The sequence below is a fragment of the Caretta caretta genome, chromosome 1, assembly GCF_965140235.1.
Source record: "Caretta caretta isolate rCarCar2 chromosome 1, rCarCar1.hap1, whole genome shotgun sequence".
NCBI classification, from domain to species: Eukaryota; Metazoa; Chordata; order Testudines; family Cheloniidae; genus Caretta; species Caretta caretta.
In genome coordinates, this window is record NC_134206.1 from 347,968,623 (window position 1) to 347,986,155 (window position 17,533).

The 17,533-nt window shown below is 50.3% G+C and overlaps 1 protein-coding gene across 1 annotated transcript in view; it reads left to right on the forward strand.

Annotated features, from left to right (window-relative positions):
- Nucleotides 1-17,533, forward strand: part of LOC125636514 (collagen alpha-1(VII) chain-like) — an 83,267-nt gene that overhangs the window by 27,421 nt on the left and 38,313 nt on the right. The window contains exons 4-12 of the mRNA XM_075126878.1: nt 3,173-3,353; nt 4,909-5,068; nt 5,973-6,066; nt 6,401-6,574; nt 8,643-8,803; nt 10,012-10,141; nt 13,413-13,529; nt 13,916-14,071; nt 15,691-15,807. Coding sequence (XP_074982979.1) covers nt 3,173-3,353; nt 4,909-5,068; nt 5,973-6,066; nt 6,401-6,574; nt 8,643-8,803; nt 10,012-10,141; nt 13,413-13,529; nt 13,916-14,071; nt 15,691-15,807 — 1,290 coding nt within the window. The remainder of the gene's footprint in view (nt 1-3,172; nt 3,354-4,908; nt 5,069-5,972; nt 6,067-6,400; nt 6,575-8,642; nt 8,804-10,011; nt 10,142-13,412; nt 13,530-13,915; nt 14,072-15,690; nt 15,808-17,533) is intronic.

The following is a 17,533-nucleotide window of genomic DNA, read 5'->3' on the forward strand; positions in this document are numbered from 1 at the left end:
CAGATATGCTTAACATCACATGCTTTCAAAGACAACATCACATGGCTTTCAAAGACAGCATCAGGTGCCTGATCCAACCAGGCCGAATGCTCTCTAATTGCAGTGCCAAGCTGGGAGCCATAACGGGCTCTTATGAAGGGGTAGCTGCTTTTTACGGGGAGCTCGGGCCCTGCCTGCCTGTGACTGCCTGATGAGGGTCCCACGTGGGGGTAATTGACTGTCCCAGGGGACTGATTACTAAAGAAGCAGCTGGACCTAATAAAGGTAACCAGAGCTCAGTTAGCGCGAACTCCAAAGGGAGATAGGAGACTGAGGGAGGCCTGAGGCAGAGGGCAGAACAGGGAGCCTCGAAGGGGAGCTCTCTGGGGAACCTACCAGGATGGGGAGCCTGTAAGAGGCGCCCCTGGAGCGGGGAGCCTCCTAGTCAGAGGGCTTTACCCCTCATCCCCCAGACGTTGGCCGGAAGCCCGGCCTGGCAAGGATCTCCCGCTGTCCCTGGAGACGCATCACAGCACGCAGACCTCCCCGGACCTGAGACTCCAGAGAAGGATGTTACTCCGGTAGGGGCAAGAGGCCTAGCAGCGGGGGGCTGAGACTGGCACCAAGAGAACCCTGGAGGGAGACTGGGTAGAGATGATCGCTGGTCTCAGGTGGGGGACATGGTTGAAGAATGACCTAGTCACCCCACCGGGACGTTGGGGTGAATGTTTTGTTCATGTTTCTGCCTTGGCTTTTCTGTTGACAAATGGGACTCTCTGCAAGGAGGGGCTCTCTTGCATGTAACCGGTGTTGGTACTTGCTGATACCCTGGATGAGGGGCAAATTAAGCAAAGGCTCATCTGCGACACTACGCCCGCCCACAAGGGGGCGTGCTGGCTCACGGCGTATGCACCTCCTGTTATTCACAACAGAATTTTGACCTGCTGCTGCCCCCTGACACGAAGGATTTCAGTGACGCTATTCAGGATTGATCCGTCTTGAGTGGTCACATCCATCCGTGCAAAGGGGATGCAAACGACGATAGTAAGCGCCTACAGCTGCTCTGCCTGGGGTAAATGACAATTCAAGGAAGGCAGTGGAGGGTCAGGCCTCTTGCGGAGCACTGACTGTCTGTGCGGGTGTGTCTACACGCACAGCGAGCTGGAGGGGTAATCTCCACCTCAGGCAGATGTACCCACTCTAGCTCTGGTGGAACTAGCATGCTAAAAATAGCAGTGTAATCATGGCAGTACGAGTGGCAGGATGGGTTAGCCACCTCAAGCACAATCCTGTCTGAAACCTAACTCCAGCGTAGACATACCCTGTAAGTAATGATGACAGGATTACCTCCCTTGTAGGTTTTAGAGTAGCAGCCGTGTTAGTCTGTATTCGCAAAAAGAAAAGGAGTACTTGTGGCACCTTAGAGACTAACCAATTTATTTGAGCATAAGCTTTCGTGAGCTACAGCTCACTTCATCGGATGCATTCAGTGGAAAATACAATGGGGAGATTTATATACACAGAGAACATGAAACAATGGGTGTTACCATACACACTGTAAGGAGAGTGATCAGCTAAGGTGAGCTATTACCAGCAGGAGAGAAAAAAAACCTTTTGTAGTGATAATCAAGGTGGGCCATTTCCAGCAGTTGACAAGAACGTCTGAGGAACAGTGGGGGTGTGTGTGTGGGGGATAAACATGGGGAAATAGTTTTACTTTGTGTAATGACCCATCCACTCCCAGTCTCTATTCAAGCCTAAGTTAATTGTATCCAGTTTGCAAATTAATTCCAATTCAGCAGTCTCTCAATGGAGTCTGTTTTTGAAGTTTTTTTGTTGAAGAATTGCAACTTTTAGGTCTGTGATCAAGTGACCAGAGAGATTGAAGTGTTCTCCGACTGGTTTTTGAATGTTATAATTCTTGACGTCTGATTTGTGTCCATTTATTCTTTTACATAGAGACTGTCCGGTTTGGCCAATGTACATGGCAGAGGGGCATTGCTGGCACATGATGGCATATATCACATTGGTGGATGTGCAGATGAATGAGCCTCTGATAGTGTGGCTGATGTGATTAGGCCCTGTGATGGTGTCCCCTGAATAGATCTGTGGACACAGTTGGCAACGGGCTTTGTTGCAAGGATAGGTTCCTGGGTTAGTGTTTTTGTTGTGTGGTGTGTGGTTGCTGGTGAGTATTTGCTTCAGGTTGGGGGGCTGTCACACTATCAGCCACACTATCAGAGGCCATCTTCTGGTCACTCAATTACAGACCTAAAAGTGGCAATTCTTCAACAAAAACTTCAAAAACAGACTCCAACGAGAGACTGCTGAATTGGAATTAATTTGCAAACTGGACACCATTAAATTAGGCTTGAATAAAGACTGGGAGTGGATGTGTCATTACACAAAGTAAAACTATTTCCCCATGCTTATTCTCCCCCCCCCTCCCATTATGGTTCTTCACACGTTCTTGTCAGCTGCTGGAAATGGCCCACCTTGATTATCACTACAAAAGGTTTTTTTCTCTCCTGCTGTAATAGCTCACTTACCTGATCACTCTCGTTACAATGTGTATGGTAACACCCATTGTTTCATGTTCTCTGTGTATATAAAATCTCCCCACTGTATTTTCCCCTGCATGCATCTGATGAAGTGAACTGTAGCTCATGAAAGCTTATGCTCAAATAAATTGGTTAGTCTCTTAGGTGTCACAAGTACTCCTTTTCTTTTTATAAATCCTGAGGACGGCCCTGCTGCCACAGGCCTCCCTCTGTGACCTCAGGCTGGTCATTTAGGTTCAGATCCTTAAAGCAATACCATGAACGCTTCTGGACCGAGATCACCAACGAACTCAATGGCAATTAGGTGCCAAAGTACGTTTTGAAGATGTGGGCCTTAGTCTGTCTGTGCCTCAGTTCCCCAGTGAGACCACTGGAGACTGCGAGGTGCTCAGATGCTATGGCGACGGCAGCCATGTCATTACCTAAGCTGGAGAGATTTGCAAAGGGTTTGTATATCTGGGCCAGGTTCTGATCTCCGCCTCCTTTAGCTGCAGTATCATTAGGGGGGCTTACGAGACCCCGCCCCGCTGATGTTCCCTCAGATGGTTTATACGCTAGCTGGTCCGTTACAAGCTCTGTGGAACAGAACCAGCCTCTCAGCCCACGCAGCCGCTCTGTTCTTCTCCCCGCAGCATGTGGGACGGCGGAGGTGGCCGACATCTTGTTCCTGGTGGGTGAGTCCTGGAGCATGGGGGAAGGGAACTTCCGGCTGATCAAAGACTTCGTCTACAGCGTGGTCCTCTCCTTCGAGAACGTGGCAATGGGCAAAGAGGGCGTTCGGCTGGGAATGGCACTCTATGCGGAGAAGCCAAGGTGGGACAAACCTTCATTTCCTGTCAACACAGAGAATCTCTAAGTCCCACCTCTGTCTGGCAGTGAGGCTGGAGTGGATGTATGTGAATCATAATCCATTGAAAGACACATTCAAATTTAAAACAGGAAAGGTGCATTTAAAAATACCGGGGCTTGGTCTGAGGCCCCACCGGATGCCATGGTGGTGGGCAACTAGGGTGACCAGACAGCAAGAGTGATAAATCGGGAAGAGGGTGAGGGGTAATAGGTACCTATGTAAGACAAAGCCCCAAATATTGGGACCGTCCCTATAAAATCAGGACATCTGGTCACCCTATGGGCAACCTTATGCACCCCTAGCTCTGGTGGTGGTGTTTGAAGGCTTGGAGAGCTTATATTGAATGATTACTTTCATTTGGCTCTTCCACAACTCAGCAGTGAGATTCAGCTAAAAGCTGAAGCCTGGAACCGTCCGCCTGCCATCCAAATACGCCCCCCTCCCCCTCCAAAATGGAGGATGACTATACCCTGGATCCTTACACAGCAAAGACACAGCGATCGTGTGCTGGTAGCTGACATGATTATTTAAGGGTTGGGCTTCCTGTGCATTTTCCAAGTTCCAGTCTGCAGCCTGCTGGATTGGGGTGACAAAAGGCCCAGACCCTCACAGGTTTCCTCAAACTGAATTCAATGGGAGTTAAGGGCCTGAATCCTTTTAAAAATCTGCCTCAGAGCCAGCAAGGGGCCGTCCCTTGTCCCAGTAAAACTGTTTTGGGGAAGCTTCCCAATGCTGCCCTCAGTTCCATGCATACAAGCAATGGCATTCATAGCCTCTTCGTCATCTCCCTTCCTGGGGAAGCCAGTGGAATTGCGCTGGCATAGAACCGGCATCAGGTTGAGGAGAACCAGTCCCAATGGGCTTGCGTGGTGGAAAGCACCATCAGCCTCCGTATCGTTTAATAAAGCTTTTCAGATTCAACTCGGTTATTTCGCAGGCTGACCTGGGGCTGTAAAATGGGGGTGTAGGTGCTTGAGCTTGGATGTCTACACCTCAGCTTTGCAGCCCCGCGAGCCCGAGTCAGCTGACGTGAGCCAGCAGCGGGCGTTGAATTGCTTTGTAGACAGAACCTCAGAGTCATAGATTCCAAGGCCCGAAGGGACCATTGCGATCGTCTGGATAGTGCAGGCCATGGAACTTCCCCAGAATAAACCCTAGAGCAGATCTTTTAGAAAAACATCCACCCTTGATTTAAAAATTGTCTGGATTGGAGACTCCACTGTGTTTGACTGGTAGTAGTGGTAGATGCCTTACCCCCTGGGCCCCACCCCTGGAGATCAATATCCCTCATTCAGTGGCGTGACATTTCAGTGCGAAGAAGGGGAACAAAGAGAGCTGGCGTATCTGCCCGTGATGTCCTTTCACTGACCCTACGTGCCCTTTCCTTTCAGAAGGAGCTGAGGTTTGGCATGCCGGCCTATGCCTTCAGATGTTGTATTGTATGATCCCTACTGTGATTCACGGGGGATGCAAAATAAATGCTCTCTCTTTTGCGCCCCCTTTTCTTCCTGCTCCCAGGATGAGTATTGAGTTGACGGATTACGTCACCATCGAGGAGGTATTGGTGGCCGTCAGGGAGCTCTCGTTCCAAGGGGGCAATGCAAAAACAGGGGATGCCCTGGTGTTTGTGGCCCATGTGGTCTTTAGTCCGGCAGCAGCAAGAGGAGATGCGGCAAAGGTCAGTCCCTCCCATATGGTCATGGGTTGAATTCAGGACTTCTGCATCTAAGAGCATGGGCCTTTACCGCTTGAGCTAAAGGAACAGATTTCCTAGCTTGATGGCAGTAGCAGACTCAGGAATCTGTATACATGGCTTAGCCTCTAGAGGGGGACAAAGAGCCACCCTGCGTTAGGGCCGGTTACGTGACAAACAGCTGACATGGCGAATGGATCGTGTGTTCCTGGAGGGTCTCCTTGGAGAACATGTAGCCCAGAATAGCAATCAAATCGGGCACTGCTGTAATTTCTTATTAAAGAAGCCCTCTTCTGACTGGGTCGCCCGCTTCCCCAAATTGAAATGCTGCATGTTCCTTTCCCTGCTAGGGACTTTGGATTCTGGGAAGCCTTAAACGGAGACACAGTAGTTCTTGTTTGCTCTGCAGACCCTCAAGAGACAGGGCAAAGGGAACGTTGCATGGCCTGTCTGGCCCATTCTTCTCAGCTGACTGCTACAAGGAGGTTGCTACCAAGGTGGCACCGAAGAGTGAGCGGTGGGGTACGGGGCTGCTCACGTCAGCCACTGTTTCCGATCTGGCCCTGGTTGATAGTGGCTGAAAGTGATTACCATCTGATGGCTCATTGCTGGTCTCAGGACAGGGGGCCATGGGTTCCTGGTGTCTGAGATGCCCTAGCTGGGCAGTAGAAGGTGTGCAGGGAAGGAAGCTTGCATGGATGTGATTCCTATTCTGTGGAGAAGCAGCAGCCTCCCCTTTCCAGGGCCATCAGCCTGGCTCCTTCCTCGCCGGGCTCTGCGAGGAAGTGCCTCGTCCGCCGGTAGAGCACGGCGGTCAATCGCAGTACATGTTGCAGATTGCTCACGTTGGACACCCTGGTTACCCGGCTATGACTCTGCTTCCTTGCAGATCGTTGTTTTAATCACAGATGGGAAATCTGCCGATTCTGTCGAAGATGCGGCTCAGGCGCTACGGGACAGAGGAGTTACAATGTTTGCTGTGGGTAGGTATGGTAGAAATGAAGACGCTGAGAACGTCACCACTGTGGATTGTGTATACATGGCAGGGTGTACACGAATGCATGCTACATGTGTGTATATATATACCCCATAGAATACTGAATAGACCAAGGGCTAGACACTACAAAATATCGCATATCCCCCAGGGGAATACACAGCAATGGGAACTGCATCTACGCCAAGGGACTACACCTCTAAACACTGGGTCTGAGTCTCTGCTCCGCTTTGCAGGAAGCTGTAAATGGCAATGCCCGGTAGCAGGCAGTGACGAATCAGGCCTCTTGTTTTCCCTTCCTTTCCCCACCTCCGCGCCTTTAGGAATTAAGAATGCCGACAGGAACGAGCTGAGGAAAATAGCTTCCACGCCTGCCGAGGAGCATGTGCTTTACACTGAAGATTTCCACTTGCTGGGTAACTTGTCCCCTAAACTCTCTCGAAGGCTCTGTGTCACGGCCTCCGAGCCTCCGCGCCCCACCAGGCAGGCTGTGGATGGTGAGTCTGGACCCCGCCCACTCTTATTTTCCATTTCGTTGAATCAGCCCCTTTCTCTGGGGCAGGAGGGGGTAGGGGGCTCCGACATCCCATTAGACTTGCTCTCTGCATCCCATATATTCACATCAATAGACTTTTAGGGCTTGACAAAGTCCTGGCTGGGATGATTTAGTTGGGGTTGGTCCTGCTTTGAGCAGGGGGTTGGACTAGCTGACTTCCTGAGGTCTCTTCCAACCCTAATCTTCTATAAATCTATGTGAGACCTGTAGGGTATGTCCACACAGCATTTAAACTCCTAGGGCTGGCCCATTTCAGCCGATTCAGGCTCATGGGGCTCAGGCTACAGGGCTGTTCAGTTGTGGTGTAGACGTTTGGGCTTGGGCTGCAGGCCACCTGTGAGACCCTCCCCCCTCATGGGGTCCCAGAGCCCAGGCTCGAGCTGGAGCCTGCATGTCTACACTGCAATTAAACAGCCGCATAGCCCAAGCCCCGCGAGTCCGTGGCAGCTGACACAGGCCAGCCGCGGGGGGTAAACTGCAGGGTAGACAGACCCTTAGAAAGCAGCCAGCCGCCAGTGCATCTGGTTTGTCGTTCAGAGGGCAATGCCCACATTGTCCTTGATTGCGTTTATTTCACGCTGGTGACGCTGGATCACAGCACTGGCATTGGAGAGAGGAGCAACAGCAGGAGATGAGGGATAGTAGTTGCCTGTGGTTGGAAGCCCAGCCTGGGATATTAGTATCACCCCATCCAGGGAGCAGGATTTACCTCTATCCCAGGACCTGGTACAAAGCCCACTGAAGTCCAGTGGGGTGAGTAACTGAGTTTTCAGTTTTGTGGCCGAACCAGAAAAGAGAAAAAAAGTTTCAGGTCGACTCAAGACAAAGATTTTTTTTTGAAATTTTCAGCAAAATGAAAAGCTCGAGAACATTTTGTTTTGGGTGCAACTGACCATTCTGTTCAACCCAAAATGAAAAGTTTCCTAGCATTTTCAAGGTTTTTTTTTTTTTTGTAAACCTTTCAAATAATTCATAAAATCGGGGTAAAATTCAAAATGAAAAATCGCTGTGAATCGAAAAGTGAAAACCTATCAATCAGCTTTGGGAATTGGTTTTTTGTTTGTTTTTGTTTCTGAAACAACTCGAGGAATTCAGCACAAATGTGTGAGCTGTTTCAGGCGACCGGAGTCTGCCTTTGTGGGTGAGAAGAAAGTTTCAGAGGAAAACTTTCACCCAGCTCTACAGAGAAGTCAATGGGGAGGGATTGCATTGACTCCAGTGGGCTGTGGATCAGGCTCCCAGTCCCAAGTGGTTCATCAGCCTGCATTTAAAAGTCTCTAGTGATGTGGACGGGTGTTTCCTAATGGGGGAAAAATGAGCCCCGCCCTTGCAGCCGTTGCTACTGCCCAGCAGACAGACAGACAGCTGCCAGACTGAGCAGGAGCCGGCTCAGTGCTAGGATCAGAGATGCCCAAGTGTTTTAACAGGCAGAGCTGCCATAGTAACTGATTTGTCTCTACCATGACAACAGAGGATCAGGGAACTGATACTTTGGGATTTAGCTGGGCTGTACCTTACCCATTACTGTGTGCCCATCTTTAAAAATCCCATAGGAACGGGACCATTTTCTATTGAACTCTACCACATTTTGAACCATCCTAAAGATTGTAATAGAGTATTCTAACCCTGCCACAGAATCCCATCCGGGAGCTTAAAAAGGAAGCTCGAGAGGAGCCCATTCTCTATTAATTTGTGTAGATTTTTAGAATAATTTCTGTGGAACTTTACTAAATGTTTCTAGAACCCTATTGGATTAATCCCATATCAATTCTCTAGGACCGCTCCATAGGGGTATGTGTGAGATCTTTAGATCCTGGCATAGGTCTAGAGCCCAGCTGCTCGTCCCCTTCAGTCTTACCAATTGGGTTGCTTTGGCTGATGTTTTCTTTTCAAGGCTATCTCTGGAAGGGGAATGGCAGCTTTGTTACTAGAGGCCCTCCCAGGAGTCCTGTCCTGCAGTGTCTCTAACAGCCCAAATCACGGAGTTTTATTTCTCCACCTGCTTTTAGTGGAGAAGATCGTTGGTCCCCGGGATTTACTTGTCAGCGAACAAAGTTACAGCTCTTTGAGGCTGACCTGGACTCCCGCCACGGGGAAGGTGATGGAATACCATGTCCTCCTGAATTCACTTTCTGCTACTGGGCAGCCTATTTCTGAGGACCAGCGGCAGGTAGACCTCCTCCCTTCCTCCCGTGGTCTGCATTTGGCACATGGAATGCTTGTCATCCCCTGATTTTCAGAGCCTCTGAGTGTGATGGCTGCTATCTTGGCCAGTGTACCAGGGCAGGACAGGTTGCCAACTTTCTGACCGAACAAAACCAAACACCCTTACCCCGCCCCTCCTCCGAGGCCCCACCCCGCTCATTCCATCCCCCCTCCCTCTGTCGCTCACTGTCCCCCTCACTCACTCACTCGCTCATTTTCACCAGGCTTGGGGAGTACTGGGGAGGGTCCCTTTCTGACCAGGTGTTCGGTTGAAAACTGGACTCCTGGCAACCCTGCCTGGGCAGCTGGAGGTTCCAAGGCTCCCCACAGTGGCTCAGGCTCCCTGGGCAGCTCTTACCATGGCCCAGCTCTAGCTTCCAGTCTTCTACCTGGGTTGGGTAGAACGTGAGAACAGCCCACTTTCTTGTAACACTCTTGCCCTTCTGTTTCTAGTCCTTGGGGCATAGGGGCAGTACAGAGCATGCTACCGGCACGTCGCCAGTAAACAATAGTAATCTCTTATCTCATTGGACCAGATGCTGCCACCCCAACTCACAATGAGCGGTATTCTACATAGCATCGGTTTCAGGGGGCCTACTCACAAAGTAAGGGACTTCTCAGGGTAAGAGTAGCAGATTCTGGCCCAGCATTCAGTGTTACCTTGAGAGTTGTTATTATTTACACTACAGTAGCCCCAACCGAGATGCGGGCCCCATTGCGCTAGGAGCTGTACAAGCACATAGCAAGAGACAGACTGCTCTGGAGAGTTTTCCTATCCAAATAAAACTCAGAAATAAATAAGCCTATTTTTCAGCCTACATTTTTTGCTTACCGATTTCATCCCCTTGCCTCAGATCCAAAGGCCTTTGATAATGGAAAGTCTCCCACTGACTTGAGGACGCGGCCTTGGATCAAACCAGATTCTCCTTTGTAATGGCTTCCCCTTCATGGTGTTTACACTCTTGGCTGTAAGTGTAAAGAGGGAAAATCCCCTTCCGACGCCCAGCCAAATCAAAGGGACTATATCCTGCTGTCAAAATGCTTGAACTCCTGGTTGGCATTCTAGCACCGTCCTTCCTCATCTGCATGGCTCGTTGTGTAGCTCATCAGAGCCGGAGCCTGCTTCGCCCGACAGTGACCGGCTAAGCGCCTCTCTTCTCTTGTCTGTGACAGATTGTTTTGGATGGCAACAAAAGCACCGTGCTGGTGTCCGATCTGAAGCCCGACACAAACTATTTCTTCACGGTCCTGGCAGTCTACGCGGACGCCCTCGGGGAGTCAACGGCCGTCAAAGGGAAGACGAGTGAGTGTGTCCTTTGGAAACTGTTCCCCTTGTTATTTATTTGTTGACATGTCCAGAAGCCAGGCTGGAAAGTATGTGTGTTGGGTGCAGCCTTGGAAGCATCCGATACTGTCTGGTTTAGTGAATCATGGTATCTAATTTATCAGTGATGGTGTCCAATTTAGTATAATTTCCAAGTGCCTGAGAATGGGGGAGCTTGCTTAGGCCATGGCTCTGCATGTTGCTTTGTGCATTGGGCCCATGGGGCTTAGCACCAGTACAGAGGTCTGCTTGTGGGAGCAGGATCAGGGACTTAATTATTTCATGGAAATCTGTCATGCTGCAGGTCGTCCTGCAATAATCCATAGCAAGAATGCAATTCACCCCAGTGCAGAGAATGGGCACAAGGCCTATGCACGGCTTTGTGTTCCCCAGAAGCTCTGTTTTGAGGGTTGCAGTGGATTTAGGTCGTGTCATGGCCGGGTACTGGCTGTCTGCACGCAGGGGTGAATTTTGCCCAAGGAGAACACCATGTTGCACGATTAAGTTCCTGAAGTCGGGAAGTGACCTAAGTGAAGGTCACTCATGCCCCTGCTCGAGGAGCTGATCTGTGCATTGGGCTGGTCCTCTACACAGTGGTGACTTTCACCCAGTCACCTGAGTCCCTGAATCTTGCTCTGGATCATCAGATTGCCAAGACAGCAACTTCCTGTGGGGCTCTACTTCAGACATATTTTAAATCATTTTATCGGGATTTCCTCTGTACTCTAACGAGCGATGTCGAACCTTTCTGCTGTTACGTTACTGCCTTCCGTTAAGAGCCAGTTTCCCAGTGTCAGAAATATAGGCCAAATTCAGGCCAGGTGCCACACCAGCAAGGCTCCTGTTTACTCTGGGTCTGGATTTGGCTGACTGTGTGAGTCTTGAACCAGGTGTTGCTGCACGGCAGGTGTGTTAAGGCATTGCACCAGTTCAGCTCCTCTGTTTTGTGTGAAGCGTCTAGTCTGCTTTTCCTGAGGGACCTACTTTTTTGAGTGGTGTCTGTCTTCTTGAGGGAGGATCTCAGACAGGATTAAATAAATAATGAGTCTTAGATTCATAGACTCATAGACTTTAAGGCCAGAGGGGACCATCACGATCATCTAGTCTGACCTCCTGCAGGTTGCAGGCCACAGAACCTCACCTACCCGCCCCTGTAATAGACCCCTAACCTCTGGCTGAATTACTGAAGCCCTCAGATCATGGTTTAAAGCCTTCAAGTTATAGAAAATCCACCATTTACACTAGTTTAAACCTGCAAGTTACCCAAGCTGCAGAGGAAGGCGGAAAACGCTCTGGGCTTCTGCCAATCTGACCCAGGGGAAAATTCCTTCCCGATTCCAAATCTGGTGATCAGTCAGACCCTGAGCATGTGGGCAAGACCCACCAGGCAGATACCTGGGAACAAATTCTCTGTAGCAACTCAGAGCCCTCCCCATCTGCTAGTGTCTTGATAATGTTTTCTTACATACACTTACCAAGAATAAGATGGAATGTTTTGGTGGGAAAAGTAAAGTCACCCGATATATCTTCTGATCCCCACTAGTGTAACCCTTCTGCCTGTCAGAGTTGGCAGCAACAAGGGCCGGGTTCAGTACCTAGGGGTTCCATTCCAATAACACAATGCAAAACCAGCTCAAGCCCCCACCTAGTGACCTGGGACAAATATATACCACCCCCGCTGGGCACCTCCAAGAGGCAATACTTCCTCTCTCGCAAGCAACATAGTCAGAGTGTAACAAAAAGCCTTTTAATAACAGAGAAACAATGTGGCATTATGTTGGGGAAACACCACCAACAGGAGCCATAACACAACCCATGAGCAAAAAAATCCACCCCAAGCAAATTGGGGCATGTCCTTTCCCTTTAGTTCTTGAGTCCAGCAACCCCAAATCACCCAAAGTCCCAAAAGTCCAACGACCCAAAAGTCTCTGTCTATGGTCGGGGAGCCCCAGAGTTCAAAAGTTTACCTGCAGAGTTTTACCTCCCAACCTGGGTGGAGATTGGAGGGGGGGGTTAAGGGGCACCTTACGTGGTCCAAAGCTGATGGCCCCACCTCTCCATGGGGCTCTGCTCTGCCAGCCACCCCATGGGCTCCACCAGCCGCTCCGCTCGCCGTCCCGCAAACTGCTCCACTCCACCAGCCACTCTGCTCACCGTTGCACATCATATAACTGCTCCACCATACATCTTCAGGCTCCCCCACCACTTAACACAACACTCAGTGATTTCAGCTTGTAGTAGGGGAGCCTCAGTGCTGGTGCACCATTAGCCCAAAGTGAATTCCGCTCAGCAGCCTGTAACTAGACTCCTAATGGAATCAAAATCAGTTCTGATATTCCACAGTGGAGAGAGGAGGAAGTGCAATTAGCATGTAAGGCCTTCACCAAGGGGCCCATGCCACCAAGTATTAATACTTGTCCCCACCCTCTCTCAATTCACAGAGTTTTGGAACCCATGTCCCTTGCCTAGCGAGTGCTACTTAGTTGATGGCGAGTCCCTCCATCATAACAAAAGGCCAAGTGCAGTTCCACTGTCCTTGATTCCCATAATCCCCGGTAATAACAATTTATTCTTCCTGCCCCACTAACAGAGACACTGGGGATCCCACAGCAGCCAAAGTGACCCTTTGGGCAGCTACGGCCTCATGCTAGGCGGGGTGGGTGTGCCTATGCAAATGAGATCAGCCCCTGAAGTTCTTTTCCGCAACTTGCCACACCTCACCACCAGGTGTCAGGGTGGAGCGCATCCTGACTCTGCTTACACTAGTGAGCCGGAGACAGGAGCTGTATCTCTGGCTGCTGTGGCTGGTTGGATCAGTACAGAGCCACGTGAGTAGGAGTGGACAAGATTCAGGGCATGCCCCGTTGCAGCTTTGCCCCGCCTCCAAGCAAACGCTACCCTCAGTAGAGCCAGTGGCAATGCCGTGAGAGTAGAGATCCTCGAGAGTTCCCAGCTCTGTACGAAGCAGTGGTGCATTGTGGGTGATCCTGAAACAGTCTCATGCTGCAACATTCACTTTGTACAGCTGCCAGTGACCCTGCAAGGTATGAGAGGGCAGGAAGCAAGGAACTAGGGATGTTAGTGAGGGGATGGAAGGGAGCATGGGGGATCTGATTCTGTGAGAGGAGTGTCTGTTCCCCGCTGTGTCCCTTCACCCTTGGAGAACACGGGAGTTTCTCTTCTTTGTACGGGGTCTTTGCTGTGGGGCAGCCTTGACCCTTAACCTCTGGGTCCCTTTTGTGTCTTAAAGCGCCCATACCTCCAGTGACCAATTTCCGGGTCATCGAAGAAGGACTCTTTAGCCTCAAGGTAGCCTGGACTCCTCCCCTAGGGAAGCTTGAAGGCTACAAGATCTACATGCCCAGATGTAAGTTGTGATCTGCTAGGTTTTCACACCAGTGTCAGGTATTTTCATGTAAGTCCTGATGCTTGGGAAAAGCAACTTCCCCACTTCCAGAGCTCTGTCCTCTGAGGCCTAGCCCGGGCATCGCAATGCAGTGGGGATCACATTGCATCGCTGATGTATCTGTGTCACCCTGGGGCAACGTGGTGTTGGCCTCCCCCTGGTGAGTTTGGAGCCTCTTGTAGAAAGCGGGGTAGTCCCATCAAGACAGGGGCTTTCCATTGCAAACCCAGATGGTGCAATTCTGGGGCTAATTCTCTGATGCTGACAGTAGACTGGCAAATATGCCACGCACCTCTGTCCACAGGTGTCACTCACCAGGGTGTCCTATTTGCTTCTGGCCCCTACAGCAAACAGACCCGGGATGACCTATGAGCAGATTCTGGGCGGAAAAGTCACCTCTCACGTGCTTGGCAACTTGCAGGAGGATAAAGAATATACTGTCAGTATCTATGCTGTGTACCTCCAGGGCTCGAGCCATCCGGTGTCCGCTACAGGGAGAACATGTAAGAGGTTTGATCGCTGAGGTGGCATTCTTAATTGCACTGGAAATCGGGCTCATGCCTGCTCTCCTTTGCACTCTTGCTCCTGCTCTGATGCTTGCCCCTGTGCACATGGATGCTTTTCTTTGCATGCTTGCTGTCATGCCTGTCCCTGTGCACATGTCTGGTCTTCTTTGCACACTTGCTTCTGCTCTCACACTTGCCGCTGTGCACATGGATGCTTTTCTTTGTATGCTTATGCTGCTGCCATGCCTGTCTCTGTGCACACATATGGTCTTCTTTTCATGCTCGCTTCTGCTCTCACGCCTGCCCCTCTGCTTATGCACGCTCACACATGCTCATACACACTCTACCCCTATTCTTGTGCTCTCACGCACACTCAGACCTGCTTCCATCTGTTCCCGTGCCCCTGATACACACCCTACCCCTATTCTTGTGCTCTCACGCACACTCAGATCTGCTTCCATCTGTCCCTGTGCCCCTGCACACTTTCCCCTGCATGCTCAACCCTGCTCCCATTCCCAATTCTTGCTCCCATTCCCCGACACGTCACACTGGGAGATTGCTCTCAACAGTTCAGCCTCCGCTCCAAACCCATTCCATTTAATAAAGGCTCAGTCAGACTCTCCTCTCACTGTCTGAAGTCAAGGGAAGCAGCAGGTGTTCGATGTTTTTGACGTCCAGCACTTGTTTAGCTGCCTTAATATGGGCTTAAGAGCCTAACTTTAGGAACCGTTTTTTTAAAACTCTTGGCCTTAGGGGTTACTTGAACCATCAACTCCACTCCTCAGCAGTGACCTGTTCTTGATGTTTCAGAGAAAGCCCCACCCCCTTCACTGCCTATAACTCCAAGCCCATCCTCAGAGCTAGGTGGGAAATGGTTTTCCCATCCTGGAAAATGTTTTGAGATTTCTAAAATGTTTCCTGTCCCAAATCACTAGATGAGGGGCTCAGACATGGATCTAGAAGAGGGAAGCTGGCCGTGCTGTGGATAAAGAGAACGCCTCTCGTTCACTATAGCTAGTTGCTGTCTGGGCTCCATGGCCCCGCCCTTCAACTGAGGGGGCAGGTCTATTGTTCATTTAGGCTCCACCCACCCACCCAGAATTGAAATTTCACGAGCACTCAATTAAATTGTTCCGGATCTTTCATTTCATGGAGGTCGTTGTGATTTATGCAGAGATTGACCCCAGTTGAGAGTCTGGCCTAGTACTTAAAACAAGTAGCCTTCCTTTCTGCTCCCTCCCTTCATTTATCCACTCACCCTGTGTGCCTTGCTCTCTCTTTAAGCCCTGGGCCTGCTCCCTGCCTGCAAATCTGTTGGCATCCCAGCACTCTGTGTAAATCAAACCAGATTGGCGCATCAGTGGTGCGGGCCAGAAAAAGCGACCGTGACAGCTCGCGCAGCTGGCGTCCCTGCAGCTTGGGCTCAGAGTGACTGTTCCTGATGAGCGGCCACAGCCTTTTACTAGATGCATTAAAACCGACAGGCGATGAAGGAACTCTTCAAAATCTCTCTCCCCTCTGGCTAATGTAGGCGGGAGGCAGCCCACGGTTCCCACAGGGGTGCATGGGTTGTAATGTAGCTTCTCTGAAATGTCTGTTCCCTTTAACCCTTCCAGTGAAGCTCCTGCCAGTGAAAAGCATCTTGCTCCAGAATGAGACAACTGACACCATCCAGGCCAGGTGGACCTCAGTTAGGGGAGCATCAGGATACAGGCTCACCTGGGTGTCGGCAGGTACAGTCTCCAGAAACCAGAGGAGTGTGTCATTGTCATGATGCTCTGTTAGCAGCTTGCATCATTATTGAATCTGCTTTTGCTTTTGTCATCACCCTTGTTTAGCAGCACCAGGGTGCATGTTCCCACCCAAGCTTCCCACAATGAGATTAGAGACAGACCTGGTCGAAATCCTGACCCTAAACACCTGGGATTTGAATCCAGATCTGAGATTTGCACAGGGGTCTTTTCTCTGACCCTGGATTCAAACACCCTTTATGCTGTTGTTAGGGAAGTGTTAGAAATCTAGATGTTCTTCTTTTATTTTATATTCTATGATTCATTCAATGGTATCTCTGAAGCACTTTGAGATCCTCAGGAAGGAAGGTGCTTTAGGGCAGTGGTTCTTAATCAGGGGTCCAGGGGCCCCTGGGAGGCCATGAGAAGGTTTCAGGGGAGCTGTGAAGCAGGGCCAGTGTTAGACTCACTGGGGCCCAGGGCAGAAAACCGAAGCCCCACTGTATGGGGCTGAAGCCTGGGGCCCTGAGCCCCACCACCCGGGGTTGAAGCCGAAGCTTGAGCAAGTTAGCTTTGCGGGGGGTCCTGTCACATGGGGCCCCAGGCAATTGCCCTGCTGGCTACTCCCTAATGCTGGCCCTGGCTTTTATATGCAGAAAGCCAGTTGTGTGGGACAGCTGGGCTGTGGAGTTTTTGTAGCATGTTGGGGGACTCAGAAAGAAAAAGCTTGAGAACCCTTGACCAAGGAGAGGGTGAAGTACCACCATTCCTGCTACTGTGTAATAAACTAGTAGTGAATGGATTTCCAAAGTGCGAATAAACACTCCAAATTGCAGAGATTTAGCCAGTCCTCTCCTTTGGCTTTGGATCGTTTGGCTGGAAATCGGGAAAGCAGGCACTTGTGGGTCAGGGACAGTCTTTTTTGTTCTGCGTTTGTACAGTGCCAAGCACTATGGGGCCCAGACCCATGACGGGGAATACAAATCATAATAATTTCTTTTCCTTCTGGACTTGTTCCTTAAGAACAGGTTCTTGTGTGGTATTTCAGCCCTCGCAGAAATGCAGCAAAAGGTGTGTATTCCTCAGTTTTTTTTAAATCTCAGGACTCCTGGGTCTTACTCCCGCTGATGCACTATGCGACTGTGGGCAAGTTACTTTACCTCTCAGTGCCTCCTGTTCCCCATTCTACAACTGGGGAGAAGGCTAGATGAACTGGCCAGTGTGTATGTGTCACTACTGCCCTCTGCTGGATGGAATCAGAAACGTTCTACTCTGTGTCATAGGCCCTGCATCACATTCCTAGCTAGAGGGCTATTTGTGTGTGTGTGTGTGTGCGTCCATCGTATCCATTGTCCGTAATCAAATCCAACACCCGCAAATTTCCCTGACACGCAACTTTGTAGCGGACGCCCAGAAGGGAACGGGACCATTGGGTGTTGTCGTTGTAACTCATACATATTCGCCCCTTTTGTGATTAATACAACAGGGGTCATTTTCCCACCCCGCTTCTAGAACGCTGGTTTGAGGGATAATTCTACACTGCAATGTACATCCCAGGAATGTGTTTCCCTGGATGGGGCTGATTGTTCTTTCCCATCTTCCAAGACAGAGAGCTGTAGCTCACGAAAGCTCATGCTCAAATAAATTGGTTAGTCTCTAAGGTGCCACAAGTACTCCTTTTCTTTTTTAGATTAAAATAGCCGCTCATGCGGGAGGGTGTGTTGGCAGA